This window comes from Malaclemys terrapin, chromosome 20 (assembly GCF_027887155.1).
Source record: "Malaclemys terrapin pileata isolate rMalTer1 chromosome 20, rMalTer1.hap1, whole genome shotgun sequence".
Lineage (NCBI taxonomy): Eukaryota > Metazoa > Chordata > Testudines > Emydidae > Malaclemys > Malaclemys terrapin.
In genome coordinates, this window is record NC_071524.1 from 5370390 (window position 1) to 5394857 (window position 24468).

General features: G+C 46.2%; 1 protein-coding gene across 1 annotated transcript in view; it reads right to left on the reverse strand.

The window, feature by feature from the left end:
* Nucleotides 1–24468, reverse strand: part of LOC128826351 (butyrophilin subfamily 3 member A2-like) — a 99383-nt gene that overhangs the window by 41794 nt on the left and 33121 nt on the right. Inside the window, exons 19-20 of the mRNA XM_054009597.1 lie at nt 23850–23870; nt 20696–20716 (exon numbers count right to left, since the gene is read on the reverse strand). Coding sequence (XP_053865572.1) covers nt 20696–20716; nt 23850–23870 — 42 coding nt within the window. The remainder of the gene's footprint in view (nt 1–20695; nt 20717–23849; nt 23871–24468) is intronic.

Here is a 24468-nt window from a genome sequence, read left to right on the forward strand (position 1 = left end):
ATAGAACCCTTTTCCCCTTAATGACAGCAGAACCTCTTCTACGGCTCCCACCTAGAGGAAAGATCACACTTCTTGCTCTAGCAGGAGCTCATGAGACAAGTCCCTGAAGAGGGATGGGGAAGGTTGGTGGGAAAGTGGGACAGAAATAAACTGAAGGGTGTAACCAAACTCTATTATGTTCAAAACCCAGCAGTCGGAAGTGATCCACTCCCAGGCTCTGAGAAAATGTGAAAGGTGGTTTGAAAAGATAGGGGTGACTGGATTCTGGATAGTAATTGGTAGGTTGTCCTCGATCAACTTGTCAAAAGTGTTTCGAGGAGATGGAGTGTTGTGGGGATGACTGAAGGTTCTGTGGAGGAGGAAGATGGCGGAGGTGGCCTACACCCGAACTCTTGTTCTTCCTTCTCCACTGATCATGCTTTGCCAGCTGGGCATGGAAATGACCGTAATGCTGTGGCCTATATGGTCTCCTGGGTTGTTCTGGAGAATGCAGGCTGAGGGACTTTAGTGTTACCCTGCAATCTTTTAGACCATGCAGTCTGGCATCAGTTTGCTCTGAAAAGAACAATCGTCCCTCAAACAGCAGGTCCTGTAAGGTTTGTGGTACTTCCTGCAGGAACCCTGATGCCTGCAACTATGAGCTCCAGCGCATGGTGATTGCTGTGGACATAGATCTAGCTGTGGAATCCCTGGCATCCAGGGCTGCCTGCAGAGAGGCCCTGGCCACTGTCTTGCCCTCCTCCACGAGGACTGAGAACTCCTACTGGCTGTCATGGGAAGTCTGTCCTTGAACTTGTTCATTGCTTCCCTCATGTTAATGTCATAGCAACCCAGCAGTGCCAACCAGTTCGCTATGCAAAGTAGAAGCCCCCAAGTTGAGTTGGCTTTCCTGCCCAGTAGGTCCAGCTTCTGGGGCTCCTTCGCCTTTGCAGCAGACCCTGTCTGGCCCTTACGGTCCTTCTTGTTAGCAGCCACCACAACAAGTGATCCAGGAGGAGGCTGAGAAAATAAAAACTCATATCCCTTGTCTGGCTCAGAGTACTTCCATGCTGTCTTCTTGTCAGTAGGGGGGAGGGAGGCTGGGTTCTGCCAGAGAGTCTTAATAGGTCCCATAATGGCCTCATGGAAGGGGAGAGTGAACTTTGCAGGAGCTGCCACCAATAAAATGGCCAAGAAGCTGTCAGAAGGCTCTGACAACTTCAGCCTGCAGGCCCAGATTGGATGCCACCCAGTTTAATAAATCCTGATGGGCCCTCAGGTCATCCTGTCGTGGGGATGTCCCTTTCACCATTAACTCATCGTCCAGTGAAGATAGGGTGACCAGATCATCCAAGTCAAATATCGGGATGCGGGGGGGTGGGGGGAGGGTGAAGCGGGGGAGGCGTGGTGGGGGGGCGGGGCAAAAAAACCAAAACATAAAAAAACACCCTTCCTCCACAAGCGCTGGAGGGAGGCCCGGGAGACGCAGGGGAAGCGCAGGGCCAGGGTGAGTGAGAGTCCGGCCTGGCCCTGAGCAGGCAGGACTCAGTCGGGCGGTAGGGAGAGGAGGTGGGCGGCCCATGGGGCCAGGCGGCGGCTGTTCTCCCCCCCGGGCGAGGGACTCGGGAGCAGCCACTGCTGCAGCTCCCACTGCCACGGGGGGGGGGGGGAAGCGGCCGATGGCCAAGCTCGGCGGCTGCGGCTCTGGCACCCGGGCCTGCTGCAGGGACCCAGCAGCACGCACGCTGCGCCCAGCCCAGCCCCTGGCCAGTCGCGTCTGGGCTGTTGCCCAGCTGGTGCTATCCCGCGGCGGCCCCGGAGTGGGGGCAGCAGGCCCCAGCCCCCCCGTCCCGCTCGGGTCCCGCAGGGGAACGAACGGGGCTGGGCTGAAGATGCCTCCGCCCCGGGGCCGCCGCGGGATTACACCAGCTGGGCAGCGGCCCAGACGCGACTGGCCAGGGGCTGGGCTGGGCGCAGCGTGCGCGCTACTGGGTCCCTGCAGCAGGCCCGGGCGCCAGAGCCGCAGCCGCCGAGCTTGGCCATCGGCCTCTTCCTCCCCCCACGGCAGTGGGAGCCGCAGCAGCGGCTGCTCCCGAGTCCCGCTGCCCAGGGGGGAGAACAGCCGCCACCTGGCCCCATGGGCTGCCCACCTCCTCTCCCTACCGTCCGACTGAGTCCTGCCTGCTCGGGGCCAGGCCGGACTCGCACTCACCCCGGCCCCGCGCTTCCTCTGCGTCTCTGGGCCTCCCTCCAGCGCTTGTGGAGGGGGGAGGAATGGTGAGCCTGGGGAAGAGGCGGGGATTCGGGGAGGGAGCCAATCGGGGGAGGAGGGGGCAGAGTCAGGGGGGGGGGGCGAGCACTTCCGGTCGCCGGAGCATTTCCTTGTTTGTCCAGTGTCCCGACCGCACATCGGTCGGGATGCGGGACAAACAAGGAAATATCGGGACAGTCCCGATAAAATCGGGATGTCTGGCCACCATAAGTGAAGACGAGGAGGAGGCAGGCACCTCCAGAGCTCCACTGTGTCCTCCCTGCTGGCACTCGTCGGTACTGGCTTCAGTACCAGTTTTGGTACCAGGATGCCCCCCGGGCTTGGCACTGAGCACAGTGCTGAGGCCAGTCCCACTACGGTACTGGGGTCTGACTCCAGTCTCTCACAGTGTGGTACTGACCTTCTAAAGTCCCTTCCAACCCTGATATTCTATGAACTCTGAGGATTATTTCCAGTCTGAATTTGTCCAGTTTCAAGTTATAGCCACATAACCATATTATACCTTCCTCTATTAGACTGAAGAGCCGATTAGCAGAAAAATGTATAAGGTGATCCAATGGAAGTTGAAATTGGGGGAGGGATAGCTTAGTGTGGGGGGAGGGATAGCTCAGTGGTTTGAGCCTTGGCTTGCTAAACCCAGGGTTATGAGTTCAATCCTTGAGGGGGCCATTTAGGGATCTGGGGCAAAAATCTGTCTGGGGATTAGTCCCCTTTGAGCAGGGGGTTGGACTAGAAGACCTCCTGAGGTCCCTTCCAACCCTGTTGTTCTACAATTCTGACTGGGAATTTTTTCAATGAAATGTTTTCTAGTTGAAAAATGCTGATTCATCAAAACTGAAACTGAGAAATAGTGTTCTGTTCACTGAAACTGTGAATCAAAAAACTTTTCATAAAAGAAGTCTTGAGATTTTAAAAGCATCCAATTTCAACATTTTGTACTGAGAAGTTTTGAATTTGAATTTTAAAGTAAAGAGATTTATTTTGTTTAGAACTTTTAGTAAATATATACTAAAACGGTTTTGAAAAAGGAAAACTCTTCAAATTTTTTTTAAAAAGTTTCAAATTTATCAAAACAACACCTTTCAATTGACCTAAAGGGAACTGGGTGGGGGTAGGGGGCTTTTGGTTTGTGAAACATTTCAAGATTTCAACTGTTCATCCTGATTCAGGATGGGAAAAAGTTTTGTAATGTTGAAAATTCTAATGGGACAGGAAAACCATTTTCCACCCAGTGCTACTACTAACAGAATAAAATAAAAGAGAATACATTGATAAAGAGCTGGTTGGCATATGATAAAGTTTGAAAACATTTGTCCTAGCTCTTGTAAGGTGAGGATGGAGGGCATGAGGTGAAAAAGTAAAGAATGTGTCCCCAACTTCTCACACAGCCCATTATCACCTTTTCATTTTTGTTAGGAGCAGGAGAGTCTGGTTTTACACGCTCTGATGATGCACATAAGGAATGTGCTGATGCCTTCAGCCCTTTCATCTCAGTGCTATGCTAGGAAGGAGCCAATCAATGTTGGCTCTGCTACTAGTCTCCCCCTCCCTTGCTCCACCAAGCCCCATAGCCCAGGAGTGGTAATGGAAAGACTTCTCACTACCTGCCCCCAAACACATGAGGGTGGGAGCAAGAGATTCATGGCTGCACCCTTCAGGGGAACACCCTGGCCAGGGTGACAGGGCTTGCAGGGGCTCCAACACCCTGAATCCTGTCAGGAGTGTGTGTCTTGCCATCCCCAGACCACAAGGCAGGGTGGAGAGGAGATAACTAAGAGATATAGTAAAACAAAAACAAATAAACAAACACACAAAAACCCATCAGAAAGAGTACTAGATGATTGATATTTTGTCAGCAGGACACCCACAGACATTCACTATCTCAAAGGGTGTGCTGTTACTTTCATTATTAAAGTCATAAGAACGGTCATACTGGGTCAGACCAAAGATCCATCTAGACCAGTATCCTGTCTTCCGACACTGGCCAGTGCCAGGTGCCCCAGAGGGACTGAAGAAAACAGGAATTCATCAAGTGATCCATCCCCCGCTGATTATTCCCAGCTTCTGGCAAACAGAGGTCAGGGACACCATCCCTGCCCATCCTCCCTAATAGCCATTGATGGACCTATCCTCCATGAATTTATCTAGTTCTTTTTTTGAACCCTGTTATGGTCTTGACCTTCACAACATCCTCTGGCAAGGAGTTCCACAGCTGACTGTGTGTTGTGTGAAGAAATACTTCCTTTTATTTGTTTTAAACCCGTTGCCCATTAATTTCATTTGGTGACCCCTAGTTCTTGTGGTATGAGAAGTAGTAAACAACACTTCCTTATCTACTTTCTCTACAGCAGCCATGATTTTATAGACCTCAATCATATCTCCCTTAGGCGTCTTTTCCAAACGGAAAAGTCCCAGTCTTATTAATCTCTCCTCATACATGAATCTCTCCTCATAGTCAATGGTAAATCGCAAATCATATAACTGATGACACATTGTTAGAACCTCACTCTGCCTATATTCAAAGACATGTTATGACTGATTTAGGGTGAAATTCATCCCTGGAGAGAGAGAGAGAGAGAAGGACTAGACCTGTGCAGCACAAGGTACACACCTATGCCTTATTTTGAAGGGCTAGCTGGGATTTAAGGGATGAATAACCCATTCCACAGGGGAGATGTTTCACCCAATGGGAGCAGGAATAGGGCTATAGCACTGATCTGCACATCCTAGCAAATTTTAGAAAAATAATATTCTAACAAGAAAAATCATTCACTTCCTGTTTGTAACTGTGAGAACTTAATTTCTATTTACATCTCTTTTTTTGAGCATGGAACTGAATTGACATTTACATTTGAAAAATGAACACAAAACTTACCCACTTCTCTCTGGAGTTCATCTGCAAAGCAAAAATAACTTTTTAATATTGACATCATTTTAATTTCTTTTGGGTTGGTGAATATTATGCCTCTCCTTTGAGGACTGAGACGTCAGATATGGAGTGAGCAAGATTAATGGCATGCTGATCGCAACATGTGGGGTACCTCGTCCAGTGCACTAAATGGTTCTACATCAACTGTGTGGGTGGAACCAGACAATCACTACATTCTCAAATGAACTCACACGGGAAAATGATAAAGACACTTTACCACCTATGGTGAACATTTTTTACTAAACAATCCCTTCATATCTGACCTCTCCGTCCTCATCCTCAAAGGAAACCTGCACAACACTTTCAAAAGATAAGCCTGGGAGCTTAAATTCATAACTTTGCTGGGCACTAAAAGTCCTGGTCTTAATAAAGACACTGGATTTATAGCTTATTACAAGAATCTGTAACCTAATAAGCTCCCTTTTTATTGACTGCAGAAATGTTAATGGGCCATTTCACTTTGAATGGTCTCTTACACTGTGTGTTAACCACTTATGCTAAACAATTTGCTACACCTTGTATATAACTGTGACATGCTGGGTAGGTTTCCCAGACCTGAGGAAGCTCTGTGTAAGCTCAAAAGCCTTTTTTCTCTCCCGAGTAGAGGCTGGTCCAATAAAAGTTATTACCTCACCCACCTTGTCTCATTATTTTTATTCATTCTGGTGATGCACAGGCATGGGCCAGAAGTGTGGTATTGACTAGATTAGAGGTGGCCCAACTAGCTCCAGATCATTCCACCAGCTGTATCAGGAACACATTATCTGCAGGTCCTCCTGACTCACAACCCTGTGCATGGTCCTTTAGAGCACTGGGAGGCAGTTTTGGTGCTGAGTCTGCAATTGGTTCTAAGTGGATGAAACCTGTAACCCTGTGAGTCCAGCTGATGGCAGTGGAAGTCTGCACAGGTGTTAAGATCAACAGCACAGGACCCATTGCAGGATATGGGACATAAGGGAAGAAGATGAAGGAAAAGGATCTCTTTAGCCACATCCTGAGGAGGTCTGGAGCCATTCTGCCAAGTAGGTGTGACAAATGTGGGGATTTTCTGTAATATTTTCATGACTGATATGTGTGGAAGTGACTCATTTGACTTGGGATTGCTACCCAGTGGCTGCAGAAGAATTAACATGCTGCTCCTGGGACAGAGCAGGAGACATGAGATGTGTGTGTCATGTAACTGTCTGGGGTGGTATGAACAGGTCACTGAGGACAGGCTGAAACTGACCCATATCAATGGAGGATCCGGGAAGACAATGGGAACCCCAATGATTTAATAGCTGGCACCTAATAACTGGAAACGCCAGCAGGTGGAACGTGTGATCTCAGCACGGTTTTGCAGAGGAGGACAATGGACCGATAGGTGACAGGAGGCGAGGATAAGACCTGGCCTTTGGAGAGACACAGGAGCTCATCTCTGGACTGGGAAACAACAGGACAGAGATACAGAGAAGAACCCAGGATGGTTCCTTCAACAGCATGTTTTAATGGAACCCTGGCTTGGCCAGTTTGGATGACGTCTTAACCTTTGCTTCTCTATGCTAATGTAACAACTTCCTGATGTTGTGTTCCAGCTGATTAATAAACCCTATGCTGTTTTGAAGAGGATGCGGCTGTCATTGAAGTACTTGCTGAGGTGCTGACAGAGGTCTGTCTTAGTTTAATTTGGTGGTCAGAGCTCTCGGTGTGAAATAGGAGTGCTGGAGCTTGAAGGCTCAGTCTCAGAGGCACTGCCCTTGTGGAATAGTCCCTTGGGGGTCTGGCACATTAAAGGGGTGCTCCCAGGAGACTATGCAGCCTGAGGGAAAGATCCTGTAAATCACTGACTCTAATTAATTCACCTAAAAACTAAGCTAGGCCCACAATGCAGGGCATCTCACTTTAACAGAATAGACTACTCTGCATGCTCAGTGTGTGATTTTCAACAGTTCAGAACTTGGCTAAATCTAGAGCAGGCTTCTCAAGAGCAAGGCTGTACAATACTCATGAGTGAGGAATATTGACATACTGCAGTTTCAGATTGCAGATTTCAGCTCTCAGCCATTTGGGCATTATGGCTCCACGCACAAAAAATGTTTACAGTTTCCTTCTTGTTTTTCTAATAATGTGGGGAAAAAATATTCATTTTCTTCTCAGAAAGAGCTGAACTGCTTTTGTTTATAATCTTCCCAAAAGGGAAATAAAGTCTTTGGGCAGGGAGAAAACAGAGACCTCTCTAGACCAGAACAAGGCTGTTACACAAAGTTCTGAGCATCTGATAATAGGGCTTTATAAAAGAATTTTCAGCCTTCTTTCTATTTGCCACTGGTGGGCCAGTTGTGATGTTAAATAGGGTTACTAAAGAATTAATTATTTCTTTCCTCAAGAACACCAGAAGTTTCATTTTTTCTTACCTACTTGAGACTTCAGAGTTTGTAGTTCTGGGGAAAAAAAGGCAGTAACAGGATCAGAAAAGTCTAATGCAGTTATGAATTTTCCAATTTCCATAATAACCCACCCTTCCCCCACCCCTTGGATCTCTGTAATGGCCAGCTCCAATTCCCACTGGAGTGAAAGGAAACAGAAAGATCAGGAAACAATAAGACCTGTTATCCTCATTCTTACATCTCTTAAACATAACTGGGCCTTAAAGTCAATGACTTCTGCCAAACGGGCCATTCTGCAGATTCCCAACACAGACCCACATTTGTCCTTGTGGTGTGGCTGCTCTATGCTGAGCCCTCAGCACAAGGCTGACAGACGCAGGAGGATTGGTCCATTGTAGGAGGATCCTCTGATAACACAGAGCCAGCATAGTGTCTGCTCACCACCCCAAATCTTGAGTGCTTCACTAAGGGGTGTATTCGTGACAGTCGGAGCATGGCCAGGGGTTTGTTTTCCCACTTGTCTCCAACTGCTGCATCTGCCCTGTGGAGCCAATGGCAGCTGTTGTAACTAGAGTAACCCTCAGGGAGAGGGCACTGGACTGGCTCAGCATGTGGGAAACTAAGAACTAGGGAAATGCAAAGCTGAGCCTCACATTACCTCATTTGTACATCATATTTGGCACTGAGTCTCATACTCCTTCGCTGTAGCAAAAAAACAGGTGCATAGCAGGCCATACTACTGCCACGTTTTATCATTGAATCATAGAAATGTCAGGCTGAAAGGGACCTCAAGAGATCATCTAGTCCAGCTCCCTGAGTTCAGGCAGGGCCAAGTAAACCTAGACCATCCCTGACAAGTGCTTGTCCAACCTGTTCTTAAAAACCTCCAACGATGGGAATTCCACAACCCCCCTTGGAAGCCTACTCCAGAGCTTAATTACCCTTGTAGTTAGAAAGTTTCTTCTAATATGGAGCCCAAATCTCCCTTGTTGCAGAGTAAGCCCATTGCTTCTTGTGCTACCTTCAGTGGACAGGGAAAACAATAGATTGTCCTCTTTATAAAAATCTATAATATATTTCAAGACTATTATCAGGTCCCTCCAAGTCTTCTTTTCTCATGACTAAACCTGCCCAATTTTTTAAACCTTTCCTCATAGGTCAGGTTTTGTAAACCAATTAGTGTTGTTCTCTCCTGGACTCTCTCCAATTTGTCAACATTAATGCTGACAAAGAGGTTTAAACCATTTGTGTTTGTCATAACTATAAAGGGAAGGGTAACAGCCCTCCTGTGTACAATACTATAAAATCCCTCCTGGCCAGAGACTCCAAAATCCTTTTACCTGTAAAGGGTTAAGAAGCTCAGGTAACCTGGCTGACACCTGACCCAAAGGACCAAGAAGGGGACAAGATACTTTCAAATCTTGGTGGGGGGAAGGCTTTTGTTTGTGCTCTTTGTTTTGGGGGTTGTTCGCTCTTGGGACTAAGAGGGACCAGACATCAATCCATGCTCTCCAAATCTTTCTGAACAAGTCTCTCATATTTCAAACTTGTAAGTAACAGCCAGGCAAGGCGTGTTAGTTTTATCTTTGTTTTCTCAACTTGTAAATGTACCTTTTGCTAGAGTGTTTATCTCTGTTTGCTGTAGCTTTGAACTTAAGGCTAGAGGGGGGTCCTCTGGGCTCTCTGAATCTGATTACCCTGTAAAGTTATTTTCCATCCTGATTTTACAGAGATGATTTTTACCTTTCTTTAATTAAAAGCCTTCTTTTTAAGAACCTGATTGATTTTTCCTTGTTTTAAGACCTAAGGGGTTTGGATCGGTGTTCACCAGGAATTGGTAAAGCGGGGGGGGGGGGGGAATGATTAATTCCTCCTTGTTTTAAGATCCAAGGGGTTTTGGATCAGTGTTCACCAGGGAATTGGTGGAGAGTCTCTCAAGGCTACCCAGGGAAGGGAGTTAGTACATTGGGAGTAGTGGCAGCAAAATCAGATCTAAGCTGGTAGTTAAGCCTAAAAGTTTTCATGCAGGCCCCCACATCTGTACCCTAAAGTTCAGAGTGGGGAAGGAGCCTTGACAGTGTTTGAAGAAAGTAACGTTCTACAATTAGCAACCTAATCCAGCAAAATAGTTTGAAAATTAGCCACACTGATGCATTTCCAGTTCCAGAGGGATTCACTCTGTTAAAAGCTCAGCACTCCCATAAAGCACCTCCTTCCACTGCAGTGGCAGATGTCTTCAACTGTCCTAAAAAAATATCCATTTGCCTGCCCCTTTCTCTTCTCTCCATATGACTGAGTGAGATTTGACCTGGCTGAAGAGGAAATAGGATTCTGGGAAACCTTACCTTCTTCATTATGCTCTTCTTTCCCATCTGTATGAAGAGAAGGAGAAAGAGAAAAATTCTCATTGGTTAAACAGAAATGTTTGTCAGCTCCATGCCCACACACATACACTCTCCCAACGTGCCTGATCTTGAACCCCTTCAAGAGATTAATGGCAAATTCCAATCTGACACCCTTGTGAAGTCCATTGTAAAAAATTTCCAACCAGCCTGAGCTCCCAGCTGTAAATCTCCCCCTGTTACAGCAATAGAAGAAATGCTGAACATTACCACTGCTTTAGAGACCCTACATGTTACCTGTTTCTGGAGTTCAAACAAATCTCATGAGATAAATTAAAAAAGATTATTAGAGAAAAAAATGTTGCTCCCATATTTTTAAGGATAAGTCCTACATAGCGCTCTCTCTCTCTCTCTCAGGGTAGGGGAGAGGTGAATTTCTACCAAGGAGAATATGAAAGGTATCTGAGGACTGTTTTGAGTCACAGATTTGAGAGGTTTCAGAATAGCAGCCATGTTAGTCTGTATCCGCAAAAAGAACAGGAGTACTTGTGGCACCTTAGAGACTAACAAATTTATTAGAGCATAAGCTTTCGTGGACTACAGCTCACTTCGGTATGCATCCGAAGAAGTGGGCTGTAGTCCACGAAAGCTTATGCTCTAATAGATTTGAAAGGGAATTTCTTGCAGACCCAAAATGAAAATGGAGTCTGCTCATTTGCTGAATGTTTTGGACAGAAAGAAAATAGTAAAAAAAGAAACAACAATGGAAAAATATATTGAGGAGGAATCCATTCAGAGTTCCTTTTTTTCTGCCATGATGTTCATTTCTTATTGTAGACTCTTTGTATGGTACAAGGGGACTGGCCCCTGGGTCTCCCATTTTCCTAACCACAAGGTTACAGAATAAGTCTTATTCTTTCTCTTTCTTTGGCCCAGTGACTGTTTAATTAGTTCTCCAAAGTGGAACAGCTGCACCAGGAGAGATTGAGAGAGCACCAAGTTAGACTATCCCATAGCACAGTGGTTACAACACTCATCCAAAAGCTAGAAGTTCCCAGATCAAATCCTTTCTCCCCATTAGGCAGAAGTAGGAATTGAAGCTGGGTCTCCCATATCCTAGGTGAGTACACTCACCACAGGGCTAGAAGTAATAAGTGAGCTGTTGCTCTCTCCTCCTGTGGTGTTTCTTGCAACAAACAGCTTCCGTGCCTAGGCTTAACTGCAGCTCTAGTGCTTTAACAAAGACGCTCTTGGCTGATGGCAGAGAGCTCTCACAGGGGTATAGTTAATCCACCTCCCTAAGGCTATGTCTACACTAGAGATCTTACAGCTGCTCTGCTATACCAATGCAGCTGCACTGCTGTAAGACCTCAAGTGCAGCCACTCTATGCCAACAGGAGACAGCTCTCCCATTGGCATAGTTAATCCGCCCCCCCATGAGCGGTGGTAGCTATGTTGGTGGGACACCAACACCCTTGAACGATATAAGTTATACCGACGTAAGTGGCAGTGTACACATAGCATGAGAGGCAGTAGCTGTGTCAGCAGCAGAAGCCCTCCCCTCAACATAGTGCTGTGCACAGGGGGTGGTTAGGTCAGTTTAACTACATCGCTTAGGGGTCTGGATTATTCACACCGCTGAGTGACACAATAATACCAAGGTCAGTTTGTAGTAGAGAGCAGAGCTAGAGCTGGCTGCAGATTGCAAACAGACATTGACACCTCCCTGAAGCCTAGACTTTGATGCCTGTCTTTGTGAGAGGAGTGGGGTTTAGCACACACCCCTCTAATTGGCATCCCCCATTGTCTGGCTTAGGTAGGGTTACCATATCTAATAAATAAAAAAAGAGGACCCTCCACTGGCCCTGCCCCCGCCCATTTCCCCACCCCTAGCCCCGCCCCAACTCCGCCCCTTCCCCGCCCTAACTACGCCCCCTCCTCCCTCCCACTCCCAGCCACGGGGAAAGGGCTGCCCCAGTGCTACCAGCTTCAGAGTTTGCCGGGCAGCCCCCAGACCCTGCGCCCCTGGCCAGCGCTTCCCCAGCGCAGCTGGAGCCCGGGAGGGGAAGCGCCCAGCCCGGGGCACAGGGTCTGGAGGCTGCCCGGCAAACCGTGAAGCCGGTAGCGCTCAGGCTTTGGGCAGCCCCTATGCCTCCGGACCCTGCGCCCCCAGCCGGGCACTTCCCCTCCCGGGCTCCGGCGGCGCAGGGTCCGGAGGCACGGGGGCTGCCCGAAGCCGGTAGCGCTTGGGCAGCCCAGCTCTTAAACAGAGCCGAAGAGGAGCAGAGCCTCCAGCCGCGGCGGCTCTGCTCCTCCCCGACTCTTCGGCTCTGTTTAAGAGCCGGGCTGCCCGAGCGCTGCCAGCTTCGGGCAGCCCCCGTGCCTCCGGACCCTGTGCCGCCGGAGCCCGGGAGGGGAAGTGCCCGGCTGGGGGCGCAGGGTCCGGAGGCAAGGGGGCTGCCTGAAGCCCATAGCGCTCGGGCAGCTCGGCTCTTAAACAGAGCCAAAGAGTCAGGGGAGGAGCAGAGCTGCCATTTTCCCGGACATGTTCGGCTTTTTGGCAATTCCCCCTGGACGGGGGTTTGACTGCCGAAAAGCCGGACATGTCCGGGAAAAAGAGGATGTATGGTAACCCTAGCTTAGGCAACTCCCTGACTATCATGTTGGCTTTCGTGGATCCTATTTTAGAGTGCCTATGTCTCCCCAAGCATTGTGTAGGGATCTTAGGTGCCTAACTGAGGGTTATGGGGATCCCCATCATTATCCCAGTGAGTTTCTATGTGCCTAAAAGTCAGGTGTTGTGATGCTCAGTGTCACAACCCCTAAACCCCTCTGTCGATCCATGCGTAGGTACAAATTAATAAACCTGTAAGTGTAAAGAGAAGGGTTGTTAAGCAGAGGCCTAGAAAGAGAGGCCTGTGTGAGAGATGCAGGTAACTTGCCCTCCCTAAGGAACATATTAACAATCTCCACCAGTAATGGACTCCTCACAAGATTTCTCCCACCATGAGGAGCATGGGTCTGACCAAAACACAGTAGCCTTATGTTCTACAAGCTCCTCCACTAATGAATAAAACCGGCAGAAACTAAAGCAAAGAATCAGAGGGGTAGCCGTGTTAGTCTGAATCTGTAAAAAACAACAGAGGGTCCTGTGGCACCTTTTAAGACTAACAGAAGTATTCTTGCATCTGAAGAAGTGAGGTTCTTACCCATGAAAGCTTATGCTCCCAATACTTCTGTTAGTCTTAAAAGGTGCCACAGGACCCTCTGTTGCTCCTTAAAGCAAAGAAGAACTTGCACACGCCCCGCCTGCAGAATGGCCTGCTAGCAAACCTTGTGACCAAACCTTTCCAGATACGGGGTTGCCTACATGAGGAAGTTATCTCAGAATAACATAAGGTATGAATTTAAAACTCTATAGCTATTCTGGGGTAACTCCCCATGTGGACACTCTTTTTCCAGAAAAAAATGACTTTTCCACTTTAGCTTAATCCACTTCCAAAATAGAGCAAGATAACCTGGAAAAAGGCATTTCCGGTTAGAATACAAGTGTCCAAATGGGGAGTTGCTCCAGAATAATTTTGCCAATCAACCTCCCCATGTAGACAAGTCCAAAAATAATTGTTTTCCTTGGCAATAGATTGAAAACTCTTCACCCTGAGCAATACTCTATTTTATGTATCTGAGTGGAAACTTGTCTGCCTCCAGTACACCCAGCACATAAGTTTCACAGATTCCCTATGCCGAAATCAGTCACATTAAGCTTTTTCTGTAGATATGCCTGTGGCAGGTGTTTAGCAGGTCCCTAGTATGTTCCTGCCTCCATTTTAAATACAGGGCACCATTAAAGGTCATAAACCTCTCAAGCTGTTAAAGTGAGTAAAATGTTATTGTTATAGTGAAGGTACATAGTTCTCCTATGAATGTAACTGTCCTGATATCAGTTCAACTTTACTCTTCTTATTGTCCTTTCCTTCTGGAAAAAAAAAAAAAAGCCTCATGTACATTCCCACACTACTACTAATAGAACATGGGCAAACCAATACTGTAGTGTACTGCATCTAGTAGAGATTCCAGACATTCCCAAGTACATAAGAATTAATATCAAGTTCCAAAAATCTTCTTGACCTGCCCAACTGCATGAACTGAGGTATTGTAGCATCTTAGGCCTTGGCTTGACTACAGAATGTCATTTGTCTCCTTGCAAATCTATTGAAATGACCTTGCATCCACACACAAACGTGCTTCAATCCACTGTGGGGAGCATTAGGTAACATCACAAATTGTCCTTCAGTCTTCAGGACTAAGTAGTTATTGTGACTGAATTGTTTCAGTGTTGATTCGTATGGAGCTACATGCACAAATGTTGCAAATAGCCCACCACACCAGAAGGTGGCTTCACAGCTGCCTTATCAGGCGAACCTCCAACAGTTCACTGGTTGAGAATCCCCTCTCACCTTCCCTTTCCATCCCCTTAAGCCATCCCCACCTCCACAAACAGTCCCCTACTTCCACTAATGCCCCTCCCACCACCCTCAAACATGAAATATCACAGGGAAGGGTGGGGGTTGTAGAAGCCCCTAATAATGTGACCCCTGAACTGCCCTTCCCATTGTGACATCTGCAGGTCTTGGAGAACGAGGGGACCATGGGAGGAGAAAGGGCTAACTCACACACCTGGCCCTCTCTGGGGATGCAATGCAGGGGGGAAGGAAGGAAGGACCCATTCTCAGTCATGTACTGGTTGTTCTGTCTAGGTGAACAGTTAGTGCACAGCAAGCTGGGATGTAAATCCACAGTGCAATAGCCAGCCATGTATTAAATGTCCGTGTACACCCTGCTGCCACACACTAATACCTCCATAGTGGACACTGAACACAGAGCACATCAAAGCACATTAGGGAATCATTAGTTTGTGCTAGCAGGGGCCACATGGACAGCTAATGCTTCACACCCCAGCTTGCCATGCACTAACTGTTCATCCAGACAAGTCCTAGGTTGCTAACCTGATGGGGAAGTGCATCACATTGTCTTCTATACAGTACATCTAATTCTCTTCTGCCAGGCTGAAAGCACCTCAGGGATGGGACTGTGTCTCCTCTGCAGGACCAAGGAGACTATCCCAGGAAAAGAAAGACATTATGATAAAATCATCTGTGAGAGAAAACAATGTAACATCAAAGCAGACTTACTGTCAACTGTCTCAGACATTTCTGAAAAAGAAAAACATCCAAATGTTTAGATTTTTACACACTGTTATTTTCAAATGTATGCTACAGAATAAAATGACTGTCCTTGGGAGCTTCTGAAAGGGGCAAAATAGATGGTGGATGCACATCCCAGTTTCCTGAAATCCAACGCATTTTGGAAGCATCAGTTAGAAACTAGAGACTGAAATTAGTGTTGATCAAAAATTCTCTCTTTAAATTGGTTTTCAGTGGAAGATTGGGTTTCCAACAAAATGATTTTTTTTAATACAGAAAACATTGATTTGTCATAAAACAAACAAACAAAAAATTTAGTTTTAACTGAAATGTGAAATATTTTGGAGGAAAATTGGTGGGAACTGTGATTCAGTTACCTCATGTCCCCATTTTCTTATACAGTCCGGGTTCCCCTACTGGACTATATATACCAAGATACACCATGGTCAGTGAGACCATGATGCACAGGCTCTGCTTACCAAGAGGGGTGACTATGGTACATCAGAGGAGATGAGTCTATAGAGGTGACATATTCTATGGAAAAAATGCTATTTGGAACCACCTCTACCTGAGACCCAACACAAGACAGGGTTTATCAAATGTGATGTGGCAAACCGTACACAATATTAGCTCAGAGCCATTGCTGCTCTAACCTACACAGCTAGTGAGGGGCCCTATAGGGCTGGAGCACAGGTGGGCTCTGCCATTCCCTCAGTGCACACTCTTGCTCTCAACAAAGCCTTTATACCATTGGCTGTAAGAGCTGGCTGAGCATCCAGGATAATTACCCTGGAGGCCAAACACCTTCCTGATTTACTACAGGTGAACTAATCAGGATGGAAAGAAAACCCAGCAGAAAACAAATGGCTCTTGCTGCATGTGGAGTAGTGACATCTGAAAGTAACCACACAGGATCACTCTTAGAGTGTTATTCTGTTTGGCTGTCAATGTTCAGAAAGCAATGGAAACTTACCCTCCACTTCTTCGACATGGTCTGAGAGAAAAATCACCAAATAATCTTTACAGTTTTCTCACAGACATTGGTTTGAACTGAGATGCAATTCCCAGTGTGAAAAATTGTTGCACATGCATCCCTCAGCCCCCACTGACGAACCCTCTCATTCTCCCCTACCCCTTGATTCATGGTCTGATCCAGCTCCCCTCACTGGAAATGCTGCAGAATCTCCCACCATGAAATACAAGTGTAAAATCCACCTCAGACCTACAGTAACCCTGACTCCCCCCGGCCCTCTGCCACCCCACTGTGTTCTACACACAACCAGTTCTAGACACAATGCAGGCTTCTACCACTCCCAGGTGCGCGGTGTTACCCAACCGATAGGGGGTAAAACCTGACCAGATATTAACCAAATTCTGAGAAAAACATTCAGCAGATTTCAAAGTATTTCTTTCTTACCAGCAACATTTTAATTTACTAATCTTAGAAAAAAATCAGTGTGCCATCTCTCCACTATGTTACTAAACCCTTCAAATTAACTTCAGTTTGTGAAACAATTCACTCATTAATCACTGCACTGTGCGTTTCACTGAAAACAATTCTGAGTAATAGACTATTTGGGGGGTAGCAGAGGTGAGATGAAATCGCACATGGCTAATTGTTGTTGATCCTCTGTAGTTCAGTTTCTGCCCTCAGTTACATTGAAGCACAGGTGAGTCTACGGTAGAATGTGGCCCTCTCAATGTAACTGTTCAAACAGGAATGAAAATTTACTCATTTCTATTTTCTGTGTATCTGCACAATAAAAAAAAATATATTCAGTGTATGCTTATTTTTCCAGATTTGGTGAATTGTGTAATGGCATTTTCAAGAAATTATAGAAAATAAAACTACTAAGCAATAACATATCCCCATTAAACGGTGTAGTGAGCAGGGCCGGCTCCAGGCACCAGTATATCAAGCATGTGCTTGGGGCGGCACCTGGAGGGGGGTGGCGCTCACCCAGGGAGAGCGGAGCCGCAGCGGGCTCGCTACCCTCCTCCCGGCGCTCCGGCCAGTCGGGGAGAGCGGGGCCCCGGCCGGGCTCGCCGCCCTCCCCCTGGCGCGCTCCCCGCCAGGGGGCGGGGGGTGGCGGGAGGCTTTTTTGCCTGGGGCAGCAAAAGAGCCAGAGCCGGCCCTGGTAGTGACAGAGACTCAAGTACAAGCAAAATCAAAAACATTTGGGACTGTTTTTGTTGCATAGCAGTTCTTCTGCTGGTAGCGGTTGAAAAGCCAATGCAAACTTACCTGATTTCCATGTTTTTGAGGCTAGACAAACAAACAAAACACAGACTGTCAATGTGCAACAACGTCAAGAGGAAATAAGTGTAACAACATTTATATAAAACATTTCTTCTTTCAGTGGTAAAATATTAGAAGTAGATAAGTTGTTATTCTTTTATTAAACTTTTCTTTTAGAAAGGATTGACTTCCCTAGAGTGTATAAACACAAAATGACAATACTTATTATAGCCGACCACAAGGTCTCCTTTAGTTAAGGTTTAGACCAGGTTTCTGTTTATAGCTCGACTATAGTGACCAGATAGCAATTGTGAAAAATCTGGATGGATGGATGCGGGGTAATAGGGTCCTATGTAACACAAAGCCATAATATTTTGACAGTCCCGATAAAATCAGGACATCTGGTCACCCTAATCTCAAGTCTCCTAGAATCAGTCCTGCTCCTTGGAGTGCCTTGAAATTTGGTGTGCCATATGGGGGAGCTGGCTCAGTGACAGATCCAAATTTGTGGTAATTTGACCAACAGGTTTCCATAATACAGCAACCATTTAGAGAGCCACTGAAACCGAACCAGTGATGATGGAAGCAGCTTTTGGGTTCAGCTACAAATATCCTCATTGCTGATCCTATCCTGACACTTGATATGAAGCAGCTGATGAAGATAACAAGAATCAAAAATGTCAATCTGCCACTCTTCAGCCTTCCTTGGATCTCATGTTTCACTGCCATACAGCAGAGTTGATATAATAACCATGGTTCTATATCTTCACACCTTCATAGCAAGCTTATGGCAACTTCCCTACACGTCCAGCTACAGAGCCCAAAACATAGGAACAGTTGCTGATATATGAGTGTCTATATGTTTTGAATATCCTCCAGCACTGACCGTGATGCTTCCCAACTCCATTAGCTGGACATCTATTATGTGGGAGTTTGAGGGTTTTCCGCAGGGCCAGCTCCAGCATTTCTGCCACCCCAAGCAAAAAAAAAAAAAAAAAAAAAAAGCCGCGATCGCGGATCGGCAGCAGCAGGTCCTTCGCTCCTAGAGGGAGTGAGGGACCTGCCACCTCCGAATTGCCGCAGGTGCCACCTCTCTCCCTTGGCCGCCCCAAGCACCTGCTTGTTAAGCTGGTGCCTGGAGCCGGCCCTGGTTTTCCGCTTTCCCTGTCCTCAAAAGACTGCTGAGTGTCTGTGAGTGGTGGGGAAATGCCTATAAAGATGACCAGGACAGTTTTATTTTAATTTCCCTGAAACAGAAATTTCAGTAGAGCCCTCCGTGGGGCCTTAAGGCTCAATTTTATTTAGCTTAGAAAGGGACACCTAGACAGATTGAACTCAACCCTGGTTGCTGCCATTGGCACTCGCCAGAAAACGTACACTTTCTTTTGTATACATAAGTGATCCCTTAATGTAAAATTTCAGCTCTCTCTGAATTTGCAATCCTCTGTTAATATCCTTAAATCAGCCACATATTCAGGAATCGCTTCAATTTTGTTTAGATTCCATTTATGAAAACAGAAGTGATCTGTAATCACCAGTGGCTTTGGGGATAGGTGATTTACTAGAATTTCCACAGTCTCAGCAATAGAACAGGGCAAAATTTTTGAGTCAAATCACGTTTTAGCAAAATATGCAAATTCAGCAACACAGAAACATTTCATGAATTTGTGTCGATTTTACTGAAGTTTTTCAGTCAGACAAAAATTCTGAAAAAAAATCAAATTGTTTCAATTTTTTAGTTCAAAACAACTTTTCATTTAAAAAATTCCTTTAGTGTTATTATAAAAATCAGAAATTTAAAAATGGCCAAAATCTGAAAAGGAACATTATGATTTTGTCAAAGAAAGCAAAACATTTCTTTTGACTCAAAACCATTTTTGGGGGGGAGGAATTTTTAGAATTGCCAATGTACCAAAAACTCTGTTATTCACACATCTCCATGCAGCAGGTGTTTTGTCTGTGGGTTTAATATAAACTCTTAGGGGAGGCAGCAGGTTATAAATTTAAACCCCGATGAAACTCAGTACAACCACCACCTTTTTCTCATCATCCGAATCATTAACCATTACATACACTTCCAGTTGTTCAATATAGGGGACTGGACCTTTAATGAGCCTGCAAACAATTGGAATTTCCCAAAACAGCCAGGCATTTTTAATCGTTTTCCCCCCCACTGAGCAGTTTCATGCCCAGTGGTTCCAGTTTCCTTTTACTTCTACTTTCACTAGGCCTCTCCAGTCACTCTCTGTTTCACTGTGTTTCTGGATTAGGAGCCCAGCCTCATTGCCATTTCTTGTGTCTATTGCTCTTTGCATAACAATTGTAGAATTGAGAAACCACAGGGCACAGCTGGGTCCCAAATAACATATATAATGCTGCCCTGAGTGGTTTTTGGTTGCTTCAAATTTATAGAACATGGCAAGAACCACCAGAGGGCTCACAGAGAATTTAAAGGGAGACTACCCTATTATTACACACAATAATATAGGCATATCAAAGTAATATGGCATTGCCAACGCAAAAGATTAAAAAATCTCAAATACTCCCCTCCTCCTCCCCCCCCCCCGCCAAAAAAAACCCCCAAAACCTCACAGGATTAAAAAACAAAAAACACATTTTGGGGCCTGTCTTCTTATTTCTGGACTCCCCCACCATCACTCATGTGGGTGACAATCAGTGTTGCTAACTCTCAGATATTTATAGTGAGTAGGATGATTTTGTCCCCCTGCTGCAGGAGCGCTTTCCAGAATACCCAGCTGAGATCAGATTTCACACAGTGGTGTAAAGTGCTCCTTTACAGTGTAGAACTTCCAGCTTCTCCTAAAAATCAGAATAATTAATTCCGTGCTCCCTCCCAGCCCCACAGCAATTCATTTTGGGCTTTCCAGCCACACAGTTATCCCCCCCGCCCTCAACTCTGCCCATCCACCACACATCTTTTCCCCAACTCCCCTGACCAGCTCTGCTCTTCCTGCAGCTGCGGATGTTCAACGTACCCCAAAGCACCAACCCCACTTGGAGTTCTCAATCACACGGCACAGACTGATGGGGTTTATAGCAGCTGGGCTGTTCCAGGCCTTCTGTCAGCATGACATACAGCCAGCATGGGTTATACAGCATGCACTTGACATAATTAGTGCACAGGGAGTACTAAAAATTAAATATGGTATCACTTCCAGAGTGTTATTCTGTGTGTGTGAAAGAGACAAAAATCAGTGAGGATTTTCCCATTCGGCCCAGTGCTTTATCTGAGAAAGACAAAAGTGAACTTTGCAACAGAGGAATTTATTTTAATGTACAAGTTGAGATAATCGGTCAAGTTAAGAGAATAATTTCCCAGAGTGAGAAATCAGTGTGGACTTACCCATTTGAGTCATCAACTCATCTGGAAAAAAAAAGTGAAAAAGTCACAGAAATGCAGAAACATTTGAGATTTCACTCTGTAAATGTCCTTCTCATGAGGATGCCAGGCTGATATCCATGGAGTTGGAATAATCATTCTTTGATCCACAGAAAATGTGCAGCATGGGCAGGGACCTCTCACAGCCCTGCCAATGTGCTTTCACCTGCCCTGGGGAGACCCCTGCTAAGTGTTGGAGGGGAGTGCAGACTCCAGGACTTAGTCAATTCTTGATCTGAATTATGAGGCCTTAAATGAGGTTCTCTCTCTCTAGCTCTCTCTCTCTATATATATATATAGATATATGTATATATAGGGAGTATTTGAGGCAGATGGTGGAGCAGTCAGAATGGAAGTCAAGGTCCAGTGGGACCCTGCAGATCAGAGGAGTTTCAGAAGCTCCTTAGGCTCATGCAGACAGTGGGATGCCTCAAGTCTTTAGTGCCCCTGATAGTCCTTTGAAAGGCCCCCGTGACACAGATGTTGAGTCTTTGAATGTCAGGGACAGGGCATAGCAAATCTGTGTTGGTCTCTCGTGTGCCCGGTCCAGTTCTTCAGTGGTGCTGGATGGTTTCAGGGAAAGTCTGCAGCTTTGAATGACCTGTGTCTCACTGAGGAAAGATATCACAGTCTCAGAGACTCTGAAGTTCATAGATTTTGATATGGGCTGAGGGAGCCTCTTCCTTTGATCCTTGGCCTCCCTTTCCTGCTACTTCCTTTCCCTATGTTGTACCTGCTGCCTCTTGATGCTTTCGTCCCTGTGTCCTACCAGCCACCTAGTGAATTCCTGCCCTGAAACCCTGATATATGAGCCCCTGCCCTTTCTGCATCCACAGCTCAACTTCTTCGACCCCCAACAGCAGTGCTGACTCTCTTCCCCTTTCCCTGATACAGGATCCTGTCTCTTTCAAATAAACTTAATGGAGATATCCCATCTCCTAGAACTGGAAGGGACCTTGAAAGGTCATCGAGTCCAGCCCCCTGCCTTCACTAGCAGGACCAAGTACTGATTTTGCCCCAGATTCCCAAGTGGCCCCCTCAAGGATTGAACTCACAACCCTGGGTTTAGCAGGCCAATGCTCAAACCACTGAGCTATCCCTCCCCCCCCATACATGCACACACTAATAAATGTATTAGTGTGTGCATGTATGAGAGAGGGGCGTGTTCCTTATTGCTGGGCTCACTGTTTTCTGGGTGCACAGACTACAGAGCAGCCTACAAAGGGCTGCTGCATGCACCCCTTACACTGCACAGTGATGGAATACACCCCTGGATTCACACCCGACACACTATTGTAATAATAATAAAATACCTTGTAAGGTATCACTTGAAAAAACTCATAATTTCATAGTCAATATTGTCCTGATCAAATATGAGTGGCAACATTTTACATAAGGTTATAAGATTCCCCTGTATGATGTTATTAACACATATTCCACACTCCTCAGCCCTGCCCAAGCAGAATTCTGCAAACATGTCTGTTGTAAACCTGTGCTTGCCTTAATGTTCATTTAAGCAGTAAATGGAGTGATCAAGTAGGAGGGGGGAAAAAAGGAAGCTGAAACAGGTGGGAAAAAAATCAGGGAGCATCCTTCCCCATAAAATCTTTGCTGGTTAAAAATGTTTTTTCAAGAGTGGACTGAAACTAAAAAAAGAAGGTGTAAACACCCCAAGACACCCTCCCCCATCTCTTCTCTGGCATTGCACTTAAGAAGACAAAGGAAAACAAACATTGAACTCAGGGAGCTCCTGACCTGAAGAATTTGGTCAGTAACCTTGATGGAAACATGTGGAGAGAAATTTTCCTTATATCTAATATAGTTTGCTAAGTTAGACACAAGTAAGTGTTTTATCTTTATTTTTCTTGTAACCATTTCCAAACGTTATGCCTTATTACTTGTACTCACTTAAAATCTATCCCTTTGTAATTAATAAACCCGATTTACAGTTTTATCTAATCCGGTGTATTTAAGCTGAAGTGTCTGGGTAACTCTATTTTAAGGTAACCAGCTGGCATATTATTCCCTTACAGGAATCATGGACTTTATATATTTGTACTGTCCAGGAGGGGGCTGGGCAGTACAGGATATATATTTCTGGGGGGAAATCTGGGACTGGGGGTGTGTTGGGGTCAACCTGCAGTATAAACAAGCCTGATGAGAGCCAGCAGGTACGCACAGACACTCAGGGTGTGACTTCCATGCTGGAAGGCTGTTTGTGACAGCCCAGGTGGCATTGTAAGGCACCCAAGGTTGCAGGGCAGTTATGACACAGCCCCCCACTGGTCTGAATTGAACCCTGGTATTTCACAAGCACCTGGTGGCTTTAGCTCTGTGTCTGACTCAGCTAGCTCCTGAGTATGTGAGCTGCTTCACATTGAGCACTCTGAGGTTGACAGAGTGCATTGGTGGTATAGTGGTGCGCATAGTTGCCTTCCAAGCAGTTGACCTGGGTTTGATTCCCAGCCAATGGCAATAATGGCTTTAGGGGGGAGGGATAGCTCAGTGGTTTGAGCATTGGCCTACTGAACCCAGGGTTGTGAGTTCAGTCCTTGAGGGGGCCATTTGGAGATCTGGGGCAAAAATCTGTCTGGGGATAAGTCATTCTTTGAGCTGGGGGTTAGACTGGATGACATCCTGAGATTCCTTCCAACTCTGATATTCTATGACAGGGAGGAAGAGCTCAAGGCTCGCTGCTCCCTCTTCCCCCTTCATGAACATGCTGGCTTGGCCCAGCAGCTCCCTGTCTCTGCCCATCTTGGAAAAATACTGCCCGCTCATGCACACTTCTCCTCTTCCCTCCAAGGCCTCGCCTCTCTCTGCTCCTGCTCCTCAGGGTCAAGGAGGAGGGAGCCTAGTGCTGCTGCATGAGCATCTCCTCTTGCCAGTGGGCAGCCCCTGAGTCTTCAGGACACCACCTGACTGTACAATGTAGCACAAAGAGGCTGACCAGGGTACAATATGGCATGTAGTGCACAATCCTGTACAGTTGTGAGCTCTGAACCAAAGTCCTGCACTCAGTAGTGAATCCCACAGAAGTCTCTGGGATGGTGCAGATGAAAATGAGGGCACCATTTGGCCCCCAGAGTGTAATTAAGTAATATAAATGGAAACTTACCTTTTTCCTGTTTTAGTTTCCCTGCCAAATAAAAACAGTTATTTCACTGTGTGCATAGTTTTCAGACTGGACACAGATCTATCATTTCTATTGTGGATTCTTGTGAGAAGTTGAACTCAATGTCTGCAAGTAACCTTCTCTTCACCATCAAGCACAGGGAAGGGATGGTGGCCTGAGCCTGGAGCAGTTTAGCAGCCGCCTGTTCAGACACGAAAGCTCCTGCATTTCCTATGGCAATTGAACTGGAAATAGATGGAGTTAGTAGGAATGAGCCCAAGCCACAGTGTTCAGATCAGATTCTGAAGGTTTCTCCTGTTTAAGAGAAAATGGGACCTGCCATTAGTTTCAGTCCCATATCTTGGAACAGCCTCGATGTGTAAATCAGTGTGTTGGGTTTGAACGATGAAACTTTAAAATAATTTAGATTTTGAGTGACCTCAGAAATCACCTCTTTCCCAGGGTGATGTCCCAGCAGCTGCAACTAGTTGAAATGCTGAGCTAACAATTGCCTGCATTTAATAAGAAAGGGTCTGGAGACTGGTCATTTTCAGTGAAGGACCCTCAGCTTCAGCAGTTGCTTCCCTTTTCACCCATCAAAACCCAGAATTGTTGATATTAA